The 22408-nt window shown below is 46.3% G+C and overlaps 1 protein-coding gene across 5 annotated transcripts in view; it reads right to left on the minus strand.

Annotated features, from left to right (window-relative positions):
- The window catches only part of TP63 (tumor protein p63), a 102251-nt gene extending 81741 nt beyond the window's left edge, over positions 1 to 20510 (minus strand). For 2 of the 5 annotated variants that reach the window (XR_014618715.1, XM_084292064.1), the window contains exons 1-4: positions 20352 to 20506; positions 20159 to 20235; positions 2780 to 2908; positions 1892 to 2024 (exon numbers count right to left, since the gene is read on the minus strand). Coding sequence is in view for 4 of the 5 variants with exons in the window: in XM_084292064.1 (XP_084148190.1) it covers positions 1892 to 2024; positions 2780 to 2908; positions 20159 to 20235; positions 20352 to 20393 (381 nt within the window). In the remaining variant the exon portion in view is untranslated. Of the gene's footprint in view, positions 1 to 1891; positions 2025 to 2779; positions 2909 to 20158 lie in introns of all 5 variants that reach the window. The other 3 variants (XM_084292061.1, XM_084292060.1, XM_084292062.1) reach the window with 2 other exon arrangements.
- Positions 20511 to 22408: the final 1898 nt, after the last annotated feature.

Genomic DNA, 22408 nt, shown 5'->3' on the forward strand with positions numbered 1-22408 from the left:
GAATTTTCCCTGCTCCCCCTTGGGCTGATCAAGACAGTGAAAAACACTCCTTAAAAATGTCACCATGCAATTTGGCCTCTCCAGAGATGCCTCCTGCAAGGCTGGGATTAAAGCCATCATAAGCAAGAAATAATTTCACAGCAAAAGCTGCCTGCCTTCCTCTTCTGGCCCCAGTGCTCAGTTCAGCAGTGGTCAGAGAGGACAAGAGGAAGGGATTTCCCACTGATGTTTCACTGCACCACAGACAGGAGAGGGAGACTCTGAACAAGGGCTTCAAGCGAGCCTGCCAGCTACTGCAGCACTCTGCTGACAGCTTGGAGGAGCTGGAAATGCAAAGGCTTTGCTAGCACTCAATGCAGCAAGTCCAGGTATGGAAGGAGCAAACCTTCTGTTGGCAGCTTATAAACTATCAGGGATTGCTTCCTAAGGGAGAATAATTAGCTCAAGCCACCCATTTTGAGAAGTAGGTACCCTCAAAACATGGGGAACCTTCTGGACTAGCTACTGAAGCAGACACCATTTTACTAGAGCTGTGCTACAGCACTGGGAAAAGCCAAGAAGTGTCCTTCCAGACTCAGACTGAAGGCTTGCATGCACACAGCGCTGCCCCTCTGAGCCCACCCTGAACATCAAAAGATGATCAGACTTGACATTTGTCACCTCTCTGTGCACTTGGAATGGCTTTACCACATTAGCCAAGCAGATACCCAACCTCAGCATGGCCTTTCCACCCTCCACAATGCTGCAAGCAAAGAGGAATACACTACCCCATCCTGTGCCATTTTTCAGCAGCCACATCAGCCAGGCAGTGTTCTGGCACCAGGGACTGCCATCAGCGTGACTTGGGAACCCTTTCACTGCAGATGCAAGCCTCGGGGTTACAAGCACTGCCAACCAACACCTCTGCTGCAAACATGCCACGGCTGAGCACATAAGAGATGTTTTTCTATTAGTCAAGGAATTAAGTTTCTCAGGACAGAAATACAGAAGCACAAGAAAACATACAAACACTAACACAAACTTCAAAGTACACAGGATTTATACCAAAAAGTATACAAGACTCAGGAAGAACAGAAACTAACAGCTCAAACTCGTGAAATACCTCCTGCTCCTGCCTGCAAGAGCAGCACCTGGCTTCATCACCGGAGCAACTGGTAAGAAGAGCTCTGCCTTTGGCACAAACTGACATGAACCAGCAACCACCAGTGCCTCATCTGCATTCCAGTCTCAAAGTACACTGGTGAGACACCCACAGCCAAGACTAGTTACAAATGCTCACTAGCTCTGCCCATCTGGAGACACAAATCTAAAAAAACAATTAGGGTCTGAAACCAAGTCTTCTCTTGAAGGCCAGATACAAGTGAAAAACAAGTCAGTTAAGAACATCCTCAAGTCTCACCGCTTGGTCAGCAGAAATGCAACAGTACTCAAAACAACTATTTTAACCCTCGGGCCACATAAACAAGCCCTAAGCAAGGAGACAGCAGGAAGAGCCAAGTAGCCAAAAACAAGCACAGGAGACTCCTCAGCAATTCCACCTGTTTCACCGCCTCATCCCTCTCTGCTGCTTTTGCTTTAGCAGGAGAAGAGCTAGTCTGTTGCAGCCCTGGGGAGGCACAGAGGAACCTTTCCATGGGTCTCTCCCAGTCTCAGTTAGCCACAAGGATTGGCACTGCAGTTCACCACCAGTTGCCTGTGGCACCATGCTCCTAACCAGCTTTCATGGGTGAGACACAACAGGCAGAGCAAGAAGGAACTTCCTCAATCATAGAGAGCAGCCACAGCTCCACCCAAAAGGGTAAAAGATCCTCAGGGAAACACATCAGGAAAGGTTTCTACTGAAACCCCTTATCTTTCTCCAGAGGTTAAAGAAATCCTTTTCTCTACTCACCCACATTGGGTCACTCAGCTCCGTATCCTGCAGCCGGACACAATCCATGCTGATTTCTATTTTATTTGTAGGGCCATTTTCAGATGGGTCATCAATGAAGTTCAAATCAATTGGCTGAACTGAGCATATTGGCCTGAAAGAAACAGAGTAACCCAGTTAAAATGGGCCAAATCCTGTCCCCTCCAACTAACCATGTGCCAGGGTGTCCTCCAGGATTTAGGCATAATCAAGACCCAGTCTCAAGACAAAGCAAGAGATTCCTAATGAGCACCCACTCACCACGCCTGTGGCAGTCCCTGAGCAGGACTGGGCCTGGAGGGATGTTTTATTTGCCTGACTAGAAAAATGAGGCAAGACTGCTGGAGTTAAATCACTAAAAGACAGAACTCAGGGAGGATTTATAGCAGTAACTGTCTCAGTATCAGTCACGGCAAGTCAGGAATGGGAACAGGGTTGGGTTTATTTCCTTCAAAGGACCTGACAGTGAACTGTGCACCATCATCACCTCTTCTCTCTTCCTGGCATGAGGAAGAAGGAAACTTGCTGCCAGGACATCAAGAAATAGAGAGTCCTTACCCCATTTCCTGAGGGGGAAAAATGTCACCTATCCAGCTTATGTGGTCATACGCTGGAAAACAGTTGCCACAATAACCAAAAGTCTCAAAGAAAGTCAGTGTCAAGAATGATCCCTGCATCTGTTCCTCTTGGCCCAGATAAAGAACCTCTTCACAGCTCAAGAGCTGTCACTTGGACTCACACCCACATCTTCTAAGTGACGGGTACACAGGACTCTGAAATCCCCGACGTCAGTTCCCTGAGCAACCTAACTGCACAAGTGTCCCATCCCAAAATGCTTTCTTCCACAGGTTCCACCGAAGGATTACTTACTGCTCCAGGAAGTCCCAGATATGCTGGATCACCTCTGGGCTGAGGAACTCCCTGGGCTGCGAGCTCTGGGACATGGCTGATCTGTAGTAACTCTCCTTCCAGGAGAAGTGGCTCGGAGTTTCTACAAACCTTACAAAATAAAAAAAAAATAATTAAAAAAAAAAAAAAGGAAAAAACACACAAAGATATGTTGAATGCATAAGACCAACTTGATGAAAACCCATAAATAGAAGCTATTGTGTGAAAAAGGAGACACGCTGAATGCCTGGGACATTCACAGCTGTACAATGCACATTCCACACTGCTGCAGATGCTGTATTTAGACAGCAGAGAATCTGGCCACCCTTCTCAATAAGTTAAATACCTCTGTGTCCACCGGGATGCTGAATCATAAGGAATCCCAAAGAGGGGGGAAAACACCTCCATTTTGTTCCTGAAACATGAGCTTTTCACCTAGAGCAGGGACTTTTGAGCAGCAGGTAAAGCACTTCAGTGGTGCACAATTCCCCTCTGCCCAGCTGTCTGTAGATTGCAGTACCTTAAATCATTTACTGACTTCACCTACACCTAGCCACTGCAGCAGAGGTCTTGGAGTAAAACAAATATTCTTGAACAAAATCTGAAAAATTGCTGTATTTTAAAAAACAGAATAAAGTTCTACCACATCAGGATATGCCTGCTTCCCTACCACCTTTCACCTCCAATCATTTCTGAACCCACTCGGCTGATTTCTGCCAGATCTGCTAATTACCTTGGCCATTTTTATCCCCTTAAGCTCCTGCAAGCCTCACAGAAATAGGTGGGCCCAAGAGGAGCGGTGACGAAGCTGGAGCACTCGCGCCTTCCACAGCTGCACATTCTCATCCCACTGGCCCATTTCTAAATTGAAACGCAGCAGCTTTTATGCCCGGGTCAAAATACTCAATGGCTGCAGGGACATGAGGGGGAATTTCTCGAATATATTTGCACTTGACAAAAAACTCTCAGTTCAGCTTAATTAAAGCATGGGTCAGGTGATCGCTTTTCCTCCTGCAAAGATGGGGGCACCCCACAAGATTTTCATATAAGGGTTGTTTCACCACAATGCTAGTAAACAGCAGTAGCCCCTGCCAGAGGAGCAGCTGTGACAGGAGCCAAGACTATAAATGGATTCCAAGGAGAATTAGACTAACATTTGTTTTGGCACATTTTGGTGCTGTTTAGCACAACAGTCTAAACAAATTGCAGGGAAGACCCTAACTTATTAAGCTGCCAAAATTAATAAAGTGTTTCAGATGGATGAATGAACAAACTACAGTTGTTCTTTTGCTCTACTTTTTTCCTGAAGCATCTATTACTGACGGCTGTCAGAGGAGCAATCTAGCTCTTTAGTGAATTTAAAAGGCCTCTCATGTTTTGAGAACGACTCGGGTCTGCAAAAAGCTGGGTTTTCCTCACTGCTGCTGCTCACAAACTGCACGTTGCCTGAAAAGGGCAGATAGCTTAAGAAAACTAACAGAAATCAAGTGGTTTCAGCCCCCAGATCACAGCTGAGCGTGCCTTAAAAATAGGTGAAAGTATCACTTCGGAGGTTGCTCATCTCTTTTTTTCCTCTTTTAAATAAAAACACCACCTTTTAAAACATCCAGGGGGGGAAAAAATATCAAAAGTACCAAAGCTAATAGCTCTATCTCCCTGATGTGAGCACATACCCACACTAAATGTGAATAAATAATCACGAGTCCTCCGAGAGCAGCAGTTATCCCACAAAGTACCAGAAATTACTCCTTTCAGGCTTTCAGTCTGGTAAGGCACTTTCAGGAGTGCCATATAGAAACCCAGACAAACAGATCTAGCCTAAAGCCTGCTATATAAGCTGAGCAGCAGTGCTACAAGAAGCTTTGGAGGAGAGCAACAGGACAGCTTGGCTTCAGGTGAAGACCCACAGCTGCTCTGCCACTTATCACAAGTAGCCTTGACTTAAACACTAACAAACACTTTTTAGGAACTCATTCCCAAGGTACTGACAACAGCCAGCCACACCGGCTCACTATTACTTACACAGGAACCAATTTCACCAAAAAAATAAAGTTTTCATGAAAGACCATCCTCAGAGACCTTCATTCTTCTGAAAATCCTCTGAGCAATGAGGTTGCTGCATGCCATGACATGTCCCAGCTCTGGTTCACAGCTGCACAATGTCCTAGGTCACATGAAGACCAAGCAACCAATTCAGCCCTGCCCCCTTTGCAGCAAAACAGAAGTTGCTTCTCACACACCTACCCCAACCTAGCACTCCCCACAGCACAGGAGAGGAGGGAGACACTAGCTACACAGGGTGATAGAGCCAGAAAGCTTCTTATTCTGCACCTCTGAACTTTCAGGGTGTTGTATCACACCACCAAAGGACACAGCTGATGTGTCCCTGTACTAAACCCAACTCCAGTCTTCTCTGGAGAAACATTTTCCAGCTGTGTCATTTTCATACCTGTACCCCAGCCAAGGTCCTAGCATACCATTTCTAAAAAAGCTCGTCAGGTTTTACCTGATGGCCAACAGACACATTTCCCCATATCAAACAAAAGAAGCTCCCTGGTTAATGCTTTCACAGAAGCAAGATTTGAAACTCCTTCAACCCTCTCTGCATACAAGCCACACTGTTTCCTTCCCTGTGATGTTACCAAACTCTAAACTTGGTGTTATTTACCTTAAGGAACAGGCTTTAAGAGTTGAATAGCCTCTACCAGTTTACTAAAGTAAACAAATCTGATCTCCAACTACAAAAAAACAGCTGAAGACTGAGCAAGATCTATGCACAAATTTCACTACTCCAATTAATTGCCTTTCCCTACATCAGCAAGCCCTCAGCTTCAGTAAAATAATCCCTGAGTGCCTGAAGTTAATCACAAGAGAGCATGACTTTGCATTGTTTAAATTGCTCCTACCAGCTGCTGCCTTTTTTCTTTTTAATTTTATTAACAGACACTTAAACAACACCCCTTTCACCCACAGCCGCTCATACCAAAGCGCATCACAGGAGATAGTGCTGCTAAACACAGCCTGCTGTACCAAAACACCGACTGTGACAGGACAAAGCACCCTGGTAAGCCCTGTCAGGCCCGCCCTCTGCTTTAAATCCACAAACTATACACTTAATTCACTGCATTAACGGCTGAAATAGTCAGCAGGCAGCTTGCCACAAGCTATAAGCACACCAAGGTGGAACTGCAAAGGGATTTATAGCCCCCATTAAGCTGGGAGCTGAACAGGACATCACACTCATGAACCCTCTCCTTTAGAAGCCACCAAGGGCTCTTTAATTAAAAGAAATAGCAGTTCAAATCTTCTCTGAGAGACATAATCTCACCAAGAGCACAGGGTTTGCTGGCACTGCGCTGTGGCACTGCTCCTCAGCCACTAGCTCCCAGGGTAGCCTCCTACTGAGGCCTAGCCCAGCCCTACCCTGCTTATCCCGCACGAGCTGAAGGAGTCACAGCCCAGACTCCAGGTGAAAGCACTTTGCCAGATTCACCCTGTTGATTTGAACATTGAACATTGTTGATTTGAAGATCGTTTCCCCACCAGAGTGGGGCTGCAGCCCAGCTGATGCAGTTTGCCATCACACTGAGGAGCAAGAACTCTGCAAACTGGCAGAGAAAGCAGCACTAGCTGTGCCCACACAGCAAGTAACACCAGAGCACCAAATAACACCAAATAACTCCCTTGGAATGTTAAGCTTTGCATTTAAAAAATAAAACAAAGTAAAACTAGCTAGCATAGCTTTTGGCTTTCACAAGCTTTAGTCCATCAACACTGCTGAGGGTCCCTGCTACCAAGCCTGGTAGAAACAGCGCTGTTTGCTCAGCTCAGCACCCTTGAGCCAGGGGGGAAGCCAAAGGAAAGGAAGGCATTGCAGCTCCCACTATCTCATTCTAACCACATACTTTCTACTCTTTATCACCTTTTTCCCCTTCCCACGTTCACATCAAAAACATAAAGGAGAAGCAACAACACACAACAACAAATCTCTTTCTGCCCCAGAAAACAACGACAGAAAAATGTTAAACTCAACTATTGCAATATAGCAGCGTTCCCCACCTAAACAGCTAACTTTCACTATGCATAACCTTTCTTAGAAAGGGCTAAAACCAAAACGTTAAGGCTTGACTTACCACTGGGACAAGGCAGGAGGTCCTGTAGAAAGTAAGACCTGGGTTTTATACAGAGCATGCCCAGACCCTCCTGTGTAGCCTCGACCTTAAAGGCAGATGTGTCCTGCTTTCTTCTTTCCTGTTTTTCTCCTGCTTTGTACAGGGTTAGACCTGATGCAGGGCACAACTTAGCACCCCTGTGGTACATGCTGAGGACCCACAATCTCCTTACAAATATAAGGCTACCACTGCCAGGGGATAACATAGTTTTCTTCAGTTTCCCCTCCAAAACATACTCGGACACTTCAATGCTCTCTAGACTACCCCCAAGGTTTAAAGTTAATTACATTGGGAAATCAGAGTAAGATATCTTAGTGAAATTTCTAGGTTGGCTTTCAGATCTGAGCACCTCCCATTTTCCTTAGTTTCCCTGGAGCTCAGCACCTCTGGCAAGTGGTTTTTTTTTGAGTTTCTCTTTCCCCCCTGCAGTGTGCAAACTCTCATAAACTGTCAGCGTGGCTTATAGATTCTGAGCTTCATGGCTTCATACTGGTTCTCTGCATTATAAAACCACAGTGTGAAATCTTGTGGGAAGAAATCATTCGCAGTTGGGACAAATAGAATGATTTGGAGCTTTTTTATTGTCTACTGGCAAAGTTAAAGAATAACTCTTTCTGCTTCTCCCCACCAAATGCCTCTCGTGGGTGTACAGTTTTCTGTCACTGGGTCTGTAGTACTCAGTCAGTGGACAAAGCAGATGGGGTCAGAGAAGTCTGTCTTTGTAAGCTACAGATTTTTCTATTTGTTCACAATATATATTCCTCTAAAGGAGCTGGTGGCAGAGTGCTTAGGAAACCTTGATGCAGAGAGAGCATCTAGTCTTATTAAGAAAGCATTTCCACAGTATACAAATGAACCAAAAGAATAATTAATAATGTCTAAATAATGATATCTAATGTGTCTCATTTTATTCATAGCTCTCAAAGTGCTCTACAAAGGAAGACAGAATAATTACTCCCATTTTACCTGTGGGAAAACTAAGGCACCAGGAGGTCATAGGATTACTCATGGTTACTCAGCAAGCCAGTCGTGCAGCCAGAAATACAGCCTTGGTCACCTCAGTGCCAGCCTGGTGCTGCACAAAAGGAACTGATGATTTGGGGTGTCTAGGCAGAGACATTGAAAAGAGACTCAATATCTTCAGGTACAGTACTTGCTGCACTTCCTAGAGCAACAAAGCACCCAGACTTCATTTATCTTTAGGCACCAAAATGCTGATTCCTAGGAATGAATATTAGGGCTGCCAAAACGCTGTGACTTGCTTTACACCACACTTGGAGTTCAGGGTACAAACAGGATCTAAATCCAGATGTCCAGGCTAAAACCTAACCTTTCTTCCTGTGTGCTTACAGCAGTTAACCACTGAACAGCCCCGAATTCATGCATATATTAATATATTAGCTCTCTATTGCCACGAGGTGTGGGCTTGGTAGGGAAGCAAGACTCAGAGCAGAGCAGTCGGCAGCCTCAGATTGGTTCTAGCAATCCCGGTCCACGTGCTGGTCTCTGCCTTCTCCGGTTTCACATGGAAGGTCATCAAACAGAACAATAAACAAATGATTATAAATTCATGGCAACTATGCTTAGCTGCCTGGATCTTGCTATTACTTGGATGTGTAGTCTTAAAGCGGGGAGAGGGCTCTTTCTCGGACCTCACCGTTGAAAGTCGAGGAATTGGCAGCGCTCGTCCTGCCGGAATTCCCCCCGCTCTGCATTTTAACACTGCCGTGATTTGTAGACATCGCTACCTAATGAAGCGCACAGCTGTGCAAGAGGAGAAGGAAGCGGGGGTCTGGCAGCACGGGACAGGCGTGCGCCTGGCAGGCAGCGTCATCTGGAATTCCCCAGAGTGAGAAGCGTGCTCAGCCCCTCCGGTCACCCTTGCCTGGCCAAACACATGATGGAGAACTTCTGCAGCCAGCCGTGTTCCTTGCCATGATCAGAGGGAGCAAAAGGAAAGCCCACAGGTAGACAGGGAGCCCACGAGAGGCTGACTCCCGTTGCAGCAGAGGCTGCTGAGCAGCAGGCATAAGCATTCATGCTCCTTTAGATTTCCAGCCCAGCTTTCAGATTTAGCTTTCTGCAATCTAGATCTCCAGCACTTTCTCTAAATCCTTCAGATTGTCCTCCCATATAACACTGTTCCTATGTGTCAATCCTATAAAGTAGTTCCAGATAAAGGGTAATGGATGCATGGGTTTGGAAGGGCAAATTTAAGGAATTACAAACACTGACACAGGATTAGTATTATTATTATTTTATGAGACAGCATACAACTTTCACTGATAGTTTAAATGGTCATCCTTTTTTTTTTTTTTTTTTTTTTTTTTTTTTCCCCCAGATCCCACATCTTTTGGATGTTTTCCAATCTGCAGTCTCACTGAGAAACGTATAGACCACAGCATGGGTTATAGGAAAGGGCTGCCAGTAGAAAAGTGATCCAGCAACAGAGATGTGCAGTAGAAAACTGAGGAGGCTAACTGCCCAAAGGGTGAACCCCAGGCTCAGAAGCAGCCTCCAGCTTAGGAGATTTGGGGAGAATGTGAGTGGAACTAGGAGTGACAGTAGCAAAGGATTCTGTGACTCTGCTGGGGTCCTGGGGCCCTACAGCATCTATCAACGACAGCCTAGGGAGGACTGGAGCTTCTTCCTGTTCTCTAGGCAAATGATACCTGCATTGTACATACCCTGCTTTGGCTGTGAGGTGTATGATATTTAGAGGAATTAAAGCAACTTTGTCTCAGAGGAATGCTGACTGCATCGCTTCAAAGAAACAGCGTTCCGGTAGAGTCTGCTGTAAGCACATCCCAGTTTCCCTGTGACTTAATTTTCTCTTTTGGGGATGTATGTGTGTGAGTGGAGCAGAAAGGGGGAGGAAGGATGGTTCGGCTTTCCGGTTGCTTTTTGCTCGAGCCTTCAGTGCGAGGACAAAACTGACCTATATCAAAGAAAGTGAAACTGCCTGCACGGAATGATCCTCCTCATTCACCATGCTGAAAAACACGAGGGGGATTTTCTCCCATTCATCATCTTCTTTCACTTAGAGTCATCTTGCGTTTGACTGTGCCCGCAGTGGATGCAACCTTCTCAGCTCCACGGCGTCCCCTCAAAGCACGTTATATCACTGCAGCCCCAGCCCCATGCCAGCACCCCGCTCCAGCAGAACTCCCTGGGGAGAAAAGGGTGCTCCGAGCACCAACAGAGCCCTGCTGAGTGGCTCTCAGCCTGGGCACTGCACAGCCCACTGCAAACTGAAGCCAGACAGCTTCAGAACATCACCAGCAACCCAGGAACCCACCGCCGCATCTGCTATCTACATCTTATCATTACCAGCCTGACAACAGTGACCGCTTCTACATGTCAGAGGTATTTCTTTGTCCTCAGGGCTTCAAGCAGCTAATTGCTCCACCAGCACCAGGCATCATCCCCTAACTGTCACAGCAAAGTACCCCTATTTCTTTTTCCTCCATCTGTTAGCATCCTGTGAATTTTCCCAGACCTCTCTTATCTCCCACTCACCCTGGACACCCCCTTCTCCACCCTCAGCTTCTCACCCATCCTTGGAAACTACCTCCTCACCCGGCCGCGGACATTCCCTCCCCTCTGCTTGGCCCAGACACCCACTCCCTTTCTCAGCAGGGGCAGAGAGAGACAACACTCTGGCCAAGGTGTAAGCCCTGCCACAGCACATCCTCCACCATAAAAGACGTTTTCCTGCCTGCTGCTTGCTAGTATGGGATACAGAGCCCTCATAACCTCCAAAAAAACACCCATGAGCCTGAGCAACCCACTTCAGGAAGCCCAGTGTTAGAGCACAAGGCTGGGGCTTGTGCCCGTCTTTGCCCTTCCATTTCAGAGCTACAGCAATGCCACCAGCTTTGCAAAGCACACAGGGTCCTCCTGGCAATCCATACATCTCCAGGGAGACACTGTTATGAGCCTTTCCCAACTTAAATAGTAAAAGAAAATTTAAATCTCCGTCCACTTTTGAAAAGCACTGTAAAAACGATTAGGAAGCACTCACAATTGTATTATGTTGTAACTCACTTTTGCAGCCAGTCCTCACCCCAAGCCTATCTGCAGCAATGCTTAAAGGTGGTGCTCATCTGGAGAGGGAGCGGTGGGAGCTGCCGGGCGGAAGGGAGAGCTTTGCTGCACCGAGAAAGTCTCACAAGCGACAGGAGCGGAAAATCCAGGCCCAGCCCTCGAAATTCTGAGGTAATTTTAAGCCAAGTTTGAAAAGAAGAATTGCAAGGTAGACTTTACGGGGAAAGTGTTCAGAAACATATTCAAGTCCATTAAAAAAGAAAAAGAAGAAGAAAAAGAAGAAAGAAATACCTTTGGCCTACAAAAAAAAAAAAAAAAAAAAAAAAAAAGTTTCACCTGCTCAGTTTTAGATACTGCTGTGCAGTACAAAGGGAGCCCCTGATTTCATCAGGCAGCTCATTTCTCAAGGTGAAGGAGGAGAAAGGAAGGCATTAAATGCCCATAGCAGCCCAAACCAGCCAACCCCATCCCTTCTGGTTATCCAGACCTCTGTAACACCAAGGATTAGTAACAGAAAACAAAACAACCCCAGGAACATGAGTGTGAGTTCACTTTTAAGATTACAGTCATGACAAAATACAGCTATTACAGGCCTTCATCACTGCACTGTAGTGATTTTAGGTATGGAAAAAGGAAAATTAAACAGTTCTGAAAAAAACTATGGTCAGAAACCTGAGACCTTCCTGAGGCTTTCTGAATCCAGTCCCCCCTTTGAGCTTTGCTTATCAGTATTTTCCTTCGAGCATTTACCTAATAATAATTTTTGCAGCAGCCTGTTGCTGTCCATTTTTTAACAAGGAGCTTGCTCTTAATATTTCCCACAGGAAACGAGGAGGCCTGGGTTTTCCCTCTTTAAACTATTGTCTGCTAAAATTTTGCAGTGCTGCGTGCAGCCAACATCTCTCAGGTTTCACTAGCCTACCTCCTCTACCACCTCCAGCACAGAGACCACAACACAGAGCCAGAAATCGCTGTATTTATTACGGATGGTAAAATAACTCAGCCAAGCGCATCAGAGCTTCAGAGAGGAAGCCAGGGTATCAGGAACAGGCTCTCACGAGATGCTCATGGCTCTGGAAGAGGCCAGAGCTTGGAATTAGCATCTCCTCCTAAGGGCTGAGCATGCACAGAGCAAGTGCCAACCACCAGCAGCATGGTGCCAAGCAGGCCTAAGAGAAAGCCCCCAGATGAAGGGTTTGGCCCTGTTTGAGCCAGGGACGTGCACGGTGCCAGGGAGACTTCTTTGGGTTCCTGTGCAGCTTGCTTGTCAGAACAATGAAAGTGAACAGAGCAACTGTTACAGTCAGTGCAGCCTTGCTTGAATTTTTTGATGCGTGCAGGATTCCAGTCCTCTCTCTGCCGGGGCCTTCTCAACAGCTCTTGGGGTTGGTTTGCCCAAGGGGGAGGCACTGGGCAGTCCAGCACGATGAGCAGCGGGTGCTGAGATGCTGCTGTCCCCAGCCACACAGGGCAGACAGTCCCCAAACCTGGCTGCCTTGAGGAGGGACTGGTGAGGGGACATCCCAGCAAGGGGACATCCCATGCAGGTTTCGATTCAGTCCCCCCATGGGGAGGGAGCAAAGCAAGAGAAATCCTGCAGCCCATGCTGGTTTTCAGCCCTGGGATACCACACGTTTAGTCATACAAACATAATCAAAGAGGAGAGGGACAGCTTCCCAGGCTGCAAACATGAAATACGTGATTCTTGTTTAGGACAGGAGGGTCTCACAGACATCTACAGCAAAAGACTTGTGACATTTTGAGCATTCAGGCAAGACTCTCGGCTCCCTGCAGCACCTACTCTTCCGAAAGTCACCTTAGTCTTTGGTTACACAAACTCTTTTATTGATTAACCACACAGGGGACTTACAAAGCCTCTCAAGCTCTCTCGGGAAGGTTGAATTTTACAAAAATAAAGTAAATCATCACGATAATGCAGAAAGTCCCTAGAACTCTTTAAAAGCAGGAAACTGCAAAGAGCAACATCCTGTGGTTCAGTAAATAATTAAAATGCAAACCAGAAACACCAGCAAAACAGATGTTAGGTGCAGTCCTGCAAAGTGAATTTGGTTGAAGGTCTCACTTGTTACCTCACAGCCAGTCTGCTAAATCCAATGTACTTTAGATGATTAAAAAAAATAATAATAATAATAATCTTCCATTCCCTACCCCTGCCACCACTGATGTTCCTACAGGAAAATGAGGTCTTCTGCTGATTATGATGCTGGCTGCATTTTTCAGCTTGTAGCAACTCTGTGGCAGGCCAGCTACTGCTAAGCCCAAGGGCAGAGAGAATCCTTCTCCCAAATATAGGAGCACTTGCAAAAACCTTATTCTATGTCACAAATTAGCTGCAAGACAGGGCAGATGAAGGACAAAGAAATAACAGATTATAGTCCTGGAAGACAAGGACAAGTAAACTGCCTATTGGAAATGCTGCTAGAGTGTGGGAACAATACCTGCCGTGCTCACAGAACCTTCACTTGTGCAACTATGCCTGGCGTTAAGAAATTACAGGCTTGGCTCCCCATAATTTTATCAATACATTGCCACACCCAATGTGATTTATCATTTTTGCTTGTGATTATCTTAAAGCACTAGCTCCCGGAGTGCTGTGAGTACACCAGAATTCCCAGCTCCACCAACAACAGGAATAATGTTGCCAGCCTGCATGTTTCGAGAAGAAAATTTCAAAAATAAAAATGAATAAAGATGGAAGAAAATGTAAAGGATTTTTTTTTATAATATTATGTTTTTATTCTTGTGTTATCTGTCTACCTAATGCTCGTGCTATCTCTCAGAGCTGCTGCTCACATTGCAAGCTTCTTTCCACGCATTGTTTCAGCATGCATCAACTTAGGGGCAGACCAACATGCTAAATAGGCATCTTTAACCTCCCCCCAACAAGGTTTCGTAAACAGAATTATTTTTGTGTTGTATAGAGCCTGTTGAACCCCTGATCGCTTACTGCAGGGTTTCCCCCTGCTCACTCTTTGGGGCAGCTGTTCCCTTTATAGCTCCATGCACTAACTGAATTCCCCTTGCTCATCTGCATCAGCGTTCATCGTGTCAGGCCACCTGTGGCATTCAAACACCTGATAGGAGTCGACTCAGCAGCAAATTCCCACAGGGTGATGGTCTGGTACACCACGGGAAGTCATTGCAATCGGGCATCAAGAACACACGGGTAAGCCCTAGGAACAGGTACAGACGTTTTGTGAAGCTACACAAGCATGTGGGATGATATTACCTATCTATTAGCAGCAGATCTATTCAAACAGCACTCAGAAATTCATTAGAATGAAGCATTTTCCTTCTAATTATTTCAGTTTTGATCACAGGTTACAGCTCCTCAAAAAGTTAAAGAGAACAGAAGTGAAAGTGTGTACGGCAGTGTAACTGCTGGCTCCCACCACAATGCCCGAGTTCCCATGGAGGTTTTCACAGAAGTGCACAACTAACTCAGAGCTCAGTTCCTTTTGAAGGCACCAAATAAATACCCAGGTTTCCTTCATTTCTTACTCCTTGATTATAAAATCCCTGTTTTATAAGAGGAGCTGTTGCAAGTCAGCTTGTATCAGGGAGCTACCACACAAATCAGCATGGAATTATATTTATAGCACGTACCACGAACACCCTAAACATCTCTAAACAGATGAGCTATTGAGAGCTTGTTTCTTTAATCTCTTCAGCTTTTTTTTTTTTTTGGAAGTTGAAGTTGAGCAAGATCCTATGAATTAGGTATTCTCTCCTCAAAGGAAAAAGGACCACATGAAAGACTTCACACATTTTCCTTCCAGTCCTTTGAGAGATGGAAAAAACAGAAAACGGTCAATTTGGTTCCCCCTTAATCCTTTAAGCAGCACTAAAAGGACCTCCAAGCAGACAAATATATATATATATATACATATATATATATATACATATATATATATATATATTTTGTTGACACTCTGAAGAGCCTGTACTGCTTTGAAGAGGAAAAGAGAAAAGTTATGTCTCTGGCACTGACTGGGAAGGGGCTGTGACAGCTTCAGCACAACATGGTTTCTCTGACACAGAGCAAAGAGGTCTGGTCGGGACTAAATAGAGGAGGGCAGTCAGGGAAAAGCAGACTGCAAGGGCTTTGCTGGAAGAGAGAACTTAAGAGAAATGAAGTTAACATGCTGCCCTTGAGCCGTGTTTTGTAAATCTGCACACCACATGCTGTCCCCTCCTGCACCCCTGCTCCAGCCAGGGAACCCCCTTAGGATTTCTACCAGGGGTGAGAGAGCAGCCATGAAGGTGACCACCACCTCCTGCACACAGGAGAGCACACCAAGGCCAAGAAAAAAGCCTCTCCCCAGCTCCCCTCCGCTTTTCCCTCCTGTACAGAGCCAACCCTGCTCCTCCAGAAGTCACCGACCATGCCGAACATACCACGAGCTGCTCAGGACCGTTTCTGGCCCCTCTCTGTGTCTTTGGAAAGTACCTGCTGCACCGCTGGCTGTTTCTGCAAAAAGACCTATGCGAAGCCACGTGGCTTCAGGCCTCTCTGCTAGTATGGCAAATCCGGGCTCCCATCGCAAAGGTGACAGCAGATTAGACTTGTCAACCCTGTCATGCCTGGAATTAGGTTATTTTATTCAGCACCACACAGTAAGAGGAAAGAGGAAAAGCACTTGGTTACCTAAATGCAAGCGCTCTGCGGAGCTCTGCATACAAGATGAACCCCTCCTGCAAGATATTAACCTGTTACAGCTTAAACACCTCTCTGCCCCAGTAACCCCAGCTAATACCCAAAGGAAAGGATTGCTGCTGACACCAGCACTGATTCACGGCTGTGAAGGGACGCAGCTGCTCACCGCTGCCTGGGATCAGGAGGGGCAGCTTGCTGGTATTGCTTGAGCGTGCCCCCTTCCAACCCAAAGGGAGGAAACCTGCTGTTTAATTACTAATCATTAATGACAGGAGAGCATTGCCTATCAGCACTGATGAGAGGTAGAGAGTTTTTCACATTTATGCTGCATTGCAAGCGTTAACATTGGCGAGGCTCCTATCTGATAATTGACATCTGTTTGCCAGCCCTGTCTGATAGGTGTGGGAACTGAAGAAGAAAGGTGAAGTGACACGTGCAAGGATCCTGATGAAAGATCCCTTTTGAACCCAGGAGTTCTGGCCCTGCTCACCAAAATCTGTCTGGATACAGCACCCAGCAGACAATGCTGCTGTGCCCTTCACTTCCTTCCGTGCCCAACTAATTTCTGACAGTTTCCCTCATTCTCTTCTACCAGATTTTCTACATAATCAGTTGCTTGTTTTCTCCTTTGATTGATTGTTGTGTTCTTTTTGATTTATTTATTTATTCTTAGCAATTCCTCAGCCAAAACCCAGAGCCATGCCTCAGACATCCAGTTTCCCGCATGGCCCCGTTATTAGTGAGATTTGAGAGGCTGGGCTCACATCGCGCTGAGAACACAAAACCAGAAATGAAAGAGGAAAGAGCAGTTAGTGCAAGGGGCCTTTCATTCAGAAGGGAGGAGCGAGCCACAGCAAATGCCTTCAAAACACTGGCAACCCGAAATTAGCCTGGGCGCGGGGAGGGGGCGAGCAGGGCAGGCAGGACCCCGTGCAGAGCACGAGCAGATGCATTCCCCACAGCCCCAAAAGGAGGGGGCTCCTGGGCAAAGCACAGCCTAATGACCATTATTTCCAAGAACACAAGTAACTTATCTGTAAACATCACTCCCCCAACCAGGCATTAGCTGGAAGGAAAAAAAAAAAAGAAAAGAAAAAAAAAGGAAAGAAAAGAAAAAAAAATCAGCTTTGGAGAGCGAAACTAATTACACAGCTCTCAACAGCTGGACTTTGATCATAATTACAGTGCCGTCTTCTTGCATTAGTGTCTTTCAACTGCAGCTAGGTGGGCACTTCTTGGAAGGTGGAAATCCCGCCCGTTTCACATCAGTTGTTTTATGACTCAGAGCTAGCCTGGGTTTTCTGCAGCAAAGGATGAGCTTTGGCTCCCACGTTACTATCCAAACAACAATTCATGGGGTCAGGCTTCAGTACAGGTGCCTCTGTCCTTACAGCATCTCCTTCCCAGGGTCAGGAGTCAGAGCACTGAGCCTGCTCTATCACCGATTTCAGGCATTTCATGTCAATCCCTTTATAAGGGAAACAAGCAGAAAAACTTTGAGGTTTTTGTCTGATTCTCTTGCTGCTCAGTTTTAGCATCTTGTAGATCTTTCTGCTTAGAGGCAGAGCTGAGTCTGGATGTACCTTTCCAAGCTCACCCCAGGCAGCCACGTGCTGTGTCTGCATCCCTCATTTCTGCACGGGGTTGTACATCCTTTCGGTGCCCCATACCCCTGTGCTCCCTGGGTGCAGCTCCAGCACCAAACCCCAGCGGGGCACATACAGGAGGAGATTGCTTGTCCCATGTCCCAGCCAAGCTGTCTGTCATTTTGCGTGATGCAGGGAATGTTTTTGTTTTGATAAACATTTGCAAAGAAATAAATTGCCTAGAGAGAGAGAGGGGGCAGAAACTGCTGAGAGTGGGACTGGGGTTGCCTAAACCCTAAGGGTCAGTGCTGCCAGTCCAGGCACCCAATCCTTTTTCTCATCTATGGCACTGCATTACTGCACTGCTTGGATGCAGTGCGGTGAAACAACAGGCAGTAAGCATGTGAGCATTATAATGCCACATCAGTGAACCCTTCTGAACGTGAACGGGGTTCATCTCTTGACAAAGGAAATGTTTCAGGTGGCTCCCAACCCATCTGCCTGCCAAACACCCTCAAAGTGACGGGATTCATAGATGAAGCAATGGTAGGGGATAAGTCTAAGTCACACTTCTTTCCCCTCCACCCCGTCCCATGGCTGCTGGAGGAGTCAGCCTGGGACACATAACCCAGAGCCACCTCCACCATGGAAGGAAGCCCATGCAACCAGCAGGGTCGGACAGGAACAGGGCACAGACCTACAGGGATGTCAGCACGACCACCCTTCCTCCCTTTTTAACAGGGTTTCAAACACTTCTCACAACTGCTATTTTGCCAGCACGCCTCAGCTCAGTGTTATAGGTTTGCTGTTTGTGTTGTTATTACATATAATTTTAAGGAAAGATATATTCATGCAGCCAGAATTGCAAAGAAGCACATCAGTATTAGCTAAATAAAGCACTTTGACCACATCAAAGCAAAAATGTTTCAAACTGTAAAATAAATGCAATTATGAAACTGTTTAATTTTGTTAAATCAGTCAGAAGAATGTCACCCAGCGTATCATGAAAGATATCCAACTGACAGAGCTTAAAGCACAAAGTGTGAATGTCCTCACACCGAGAAAATTATTTCAGGGAGCAACTTCCAGCTGATTTTGACCACGCAGAGCATGGCCGCTAATATCTGGACAAATGCCACTCTCAGTTCATGAAAACAGACATGCATAACAGCTGAGACATGTTGTTACTCTAAGCCAGATCTTGATCAGGTTTTATGACTGAGGGGTGTCACAAACTTTATCTGTCCCAAGCTGTCCCGAGGCTTCCCACAGCACAATGGTCACTCACAGAAACCCCTCATGCTGCTAAGGCGCTGCATTTCTAGAGAAAGGCCTGATTTGCTGGAGGATACAGACTGAAAGGTGAGAAAAACCCATTCCAATAGTTCTATAAAGGACAGCCAAGGGAATTTTATTCTTTAATTCCTGCTCCCGATGGGATTTTTGCCTGAGCCGCAATGCCAATTCTACAAACCCGTTCTTTGACACAGGATGGGATGGATGGGATGGAGTTCAGAGCATCTGGAAAGCTGTCCCAGAGCTCAGGTACCCTTGCTAGTGCATCTCTGAGCTTTCCAGTGTTTAAATAATATATAAAAGACCCCACTGCTCCAATCCCCAATCTGCCCTCCTGGATGGGCGCTGCTCCAGCATTGCTCTCCTCCTGGCCACATGCAGCTCCCGGGTGGGTTTGGGAGAGCAGTGTGTGGCCTCGCAGCCCCGTGTTCGTGTTGTGGAAGGTCTCGCCGGGGAAACCAATACCCCCGGCCCCGTTCCACATTCCTCCACTGCGGCAGCACAGCCAAGGACCGCGTGCTATGTCCCAGCTCCCCTCCTCTCCTTCCCTGCCACCGGCCCCGAGGAGCGCCGAGCAGGGTGGCACCGAGCGCCTGCACGTTAAGGGGGAAAAACAACAACACTGCGACAAGTCATAATAGCAGGGGAGGAAAAAAAAAAGTAGAGATCAGAGTGGCCGAGCCCTCTCTTCAGCAGACGGCTATGCAACACATGCACGGTGCAGAGGATGAGTTAACAGTTAACCCTTCTGTGGATTGAATGCTGTGGTGAGACCCCAGGCAGAGCTTCTGCAAAGCACAGCCAGAAAGTAGCCTTAAAGCAGCTTGACAAGCGACTGCACTCGGAGGATTTCACCTCTCTGAACTTTACGACTGGAAAAATACCATCTACATGTCATTTACATGCTTAAATATAGTAGCTCCTATTGGGAGAAACAAACAAACCGACAATGTGATATGGTGATACCTCATGCGGACATGCTCTTTTATCTGCTGGAAAGTTATAAAACACAGCTTAACAACAAAGCTAAAATAAGAGTGGTTGTCAGGCTCTATATTGGCTGTTAAACAGAGTGAAAAAATATTCTTTGAGAAGCGCTTTCTCTTAGGAGATGTTTTTTCTTCTCTGCATCTTTTAAATGATTTATTTATCCTTTAAATTCCCAAATCTCAGAGCTTAATAATTAAGCTTATATTTTTTCCATGAGCTTTTCATTTAAAGAAACAAATAAACACACTATAGAAAGCAAAAGCAACTCCTGCATGTCGCAAAGCACTGAGTAACCTTCACCTCGAAAATACAGGGAAAAGATACTATCAGCTTTCACGTTATTTATCATATATTTTTTCCTCTAACGCCAGAGAGGAAAAGGCTGATATCTTAAGCGGATGCCTATAATTAAACAGTAACCTGTTAGAAAGCCAAAAATAATAATAAGCTCCACTGAGCATGAAGAGAGCGGCACATTTTTTCCGCGTGCAGCCCAGCTGCCGCCGGACGATAGCAGGAAAGTTAACAATTACACAAGACACCGAGATCAAACCTGCGATAGGAGGGGGTTACGTCACGCTCAGGGACTCACCGCTGGATGCAGGGATCGGGGTAGTACTGCAGGGCGGTGAAAGGTGCCGCTTCAAAATTCATTTCCTTCCAGCCCCTCTTAGGGTCCGAACCAAAAAAAAATAATAAATAAATAGATATAAAGTCAGCCGGCTAAAAGCAATAAGGTCAAGTGGTACACGAGATACAACTTTAGAGATTTATTTTGCACTTGCAGATGGGTGGGATCTCCCGGGGACGTGGCCAATGGGATTCATCAAGTGACCCGAGCATCACCACCAGTCCCTCCTCGCCAGCTGGGCATCTTCTGCGGGGATATTTTCCCCTCCTCTCAACATCCTTAATAAACTTGGGAGTACGTCGGCCACACTTGTTGTTGGGAGCTCATCTGGGGCATCTCTGAACTTCTGATCTCGCCGGTCATTGGTCGCCTTCCTGCCTGACTTCACGGTTTAATTTTGGCAGCTCTTGCGATTTTGCAAACTTCTGTGGCCGATGGTCATCCTCCTCTCCAGATGGCCGGAGTTTCCTCTGCTGGGTGCAGCACCCGCACCGGATTTTGTCGTGCTTTAAAAGCTTTCCTGGTCAGCTCTGTGGCTAATACCTGCGTAACGCTGCCTGGGGAAATTTTCTTTTTCAGTCTCTCTCTTGTCACAGTTCAAACTGTCTGTTGTGGTCATAGTTTCAAAAGCTGAATGACAAAATATGGGGAAATTCCTCATTTAAATTTAACTCTGAACTTTTGCTCTTCTTCCTCCCCTTCCTGCCTCCCCTATCCCTCAAACATCTGATGTAATTGGTAATGTTTTGCTCTGCATCTTTTCACTGAGAGCTGAGGTATTTGTGTTAGTGTTCTTAAAATAATATAAATGTTTTTCACATGAAAAATTACAATACTTTCAAAGATCCTGAGAAGCAAGAAATAAAGAAAATAAGCATGGTGTCTTTTTCAAGCCACTGAAGCCTAAAGAAACATGAGCAAAATTAAGTCCACTAAACCAGACTACCAAAGGTGAAAGGAAAATCAGATCTTCCTGAAGAAAACTACAGGTAAAGAAGGGAATCTTTAGTTCCCCCCACCATTTTTTATTTATTTTTTTCTGTAATGACACAGATAATCATTCAGGAAAGCAACCTGCTTTATTCCCCTGTTTTTCCCCCTCCACAGCTCGTCCAAATAGTACAGGCTGTAAACCTATCCTGGTTTTGTGGTTTTGGAGAATGAATGAAATATGAATCAGGAGCTAAATTAAAATGGATTCCAGCAGGAAAAAATAGCACGCATATATCTATGCACCAACGGGGCCACGTCTTTAAGCAGACACGTATGTTTGTGCGTGGGGAGAGGGGAGGGTGCTGCCCGATAGCTCACCTACTGTGCATCTTTTGTGCTGATGTCAGCACAAATGCCAACCTCCCGAGCAAAAGTCAGAAGCCCTCTGAGAGGGCAGTGATTGCCTCGTATTTTTCCCCTTGTGCTCTTTCCTCGTAGGAAATTTTGGTTCGAAGAATGTCATGTGGAAACATTTTCTTTGCTGCCTGTGCCAGGGTGGCAGGGAGCTATTTCGGACTTGACATTCTCCACCCACACTCAGCCTGATAGCTCCTAACATCTGTGAATTGTGAATCCCGTAAACTCGCAGGGCTGATCCCTGCCCAAGTCCGAGCAACTTTCATTATGACAAGTGGCACTTGCCAAGGCAGAGAGGCTGGAAACGAAGGCTGTGTTTATTAACGGAAGTTAAGGATTTCCTTGCTGCTGGATGCTGCTTCTGCCTGACCCGGAATAAGCACACAGAGCAGGCAAATCTTGGGTCCATGTTCCCCTGGCTCTAGGACTCAGCTTCAATCTGCACTCCCAGGGATGTGTATGGATAATCAGCCTGGCTGGGAGGCAGCAGGCTGGGCTCAGGCCCTTACTACAACCCATGTGGGAGCATCACTGAGACCCTGTGGTTGTGCCCAGGGACAGACCAGAAGCCTGTTGGATTTCTTCTAGCATGGCCCTCTGGGGTCTAGCTCCACACAAGTGGTTTTATGTAAGCCATCATGAGTGCACTGATTCTGAAAGAGTTGGCATTTCCTGCTCGATTTCAGCCTAGAAGGCAAAAGTCTCATGAAAAGGAAATGCTGCATGAAAACAGTGGTTCTTGAGGACTCCTGTTCCACCCGTTTCTCCATGGGAGCTGGAGAAGTGCCGTTCCCAGCACGATCCGGGTGCCAGGACCAGCACGGTGGAAGCAGGGGAAGGCTGCACAGCTCCCCCCCAGAG

The sequence above is a fragment of the Netta rufina genome, assembly GCF_964035555.1.
Source record: "Netta rufina genome assembly, chromosome: 9".
NCBI classification, from domain to species: domain Eukaryota; kingdom Metazoa; phylum Chordata; class Aves; order Anseriformes; family Anatidae; genus Netta; species Netta rufina.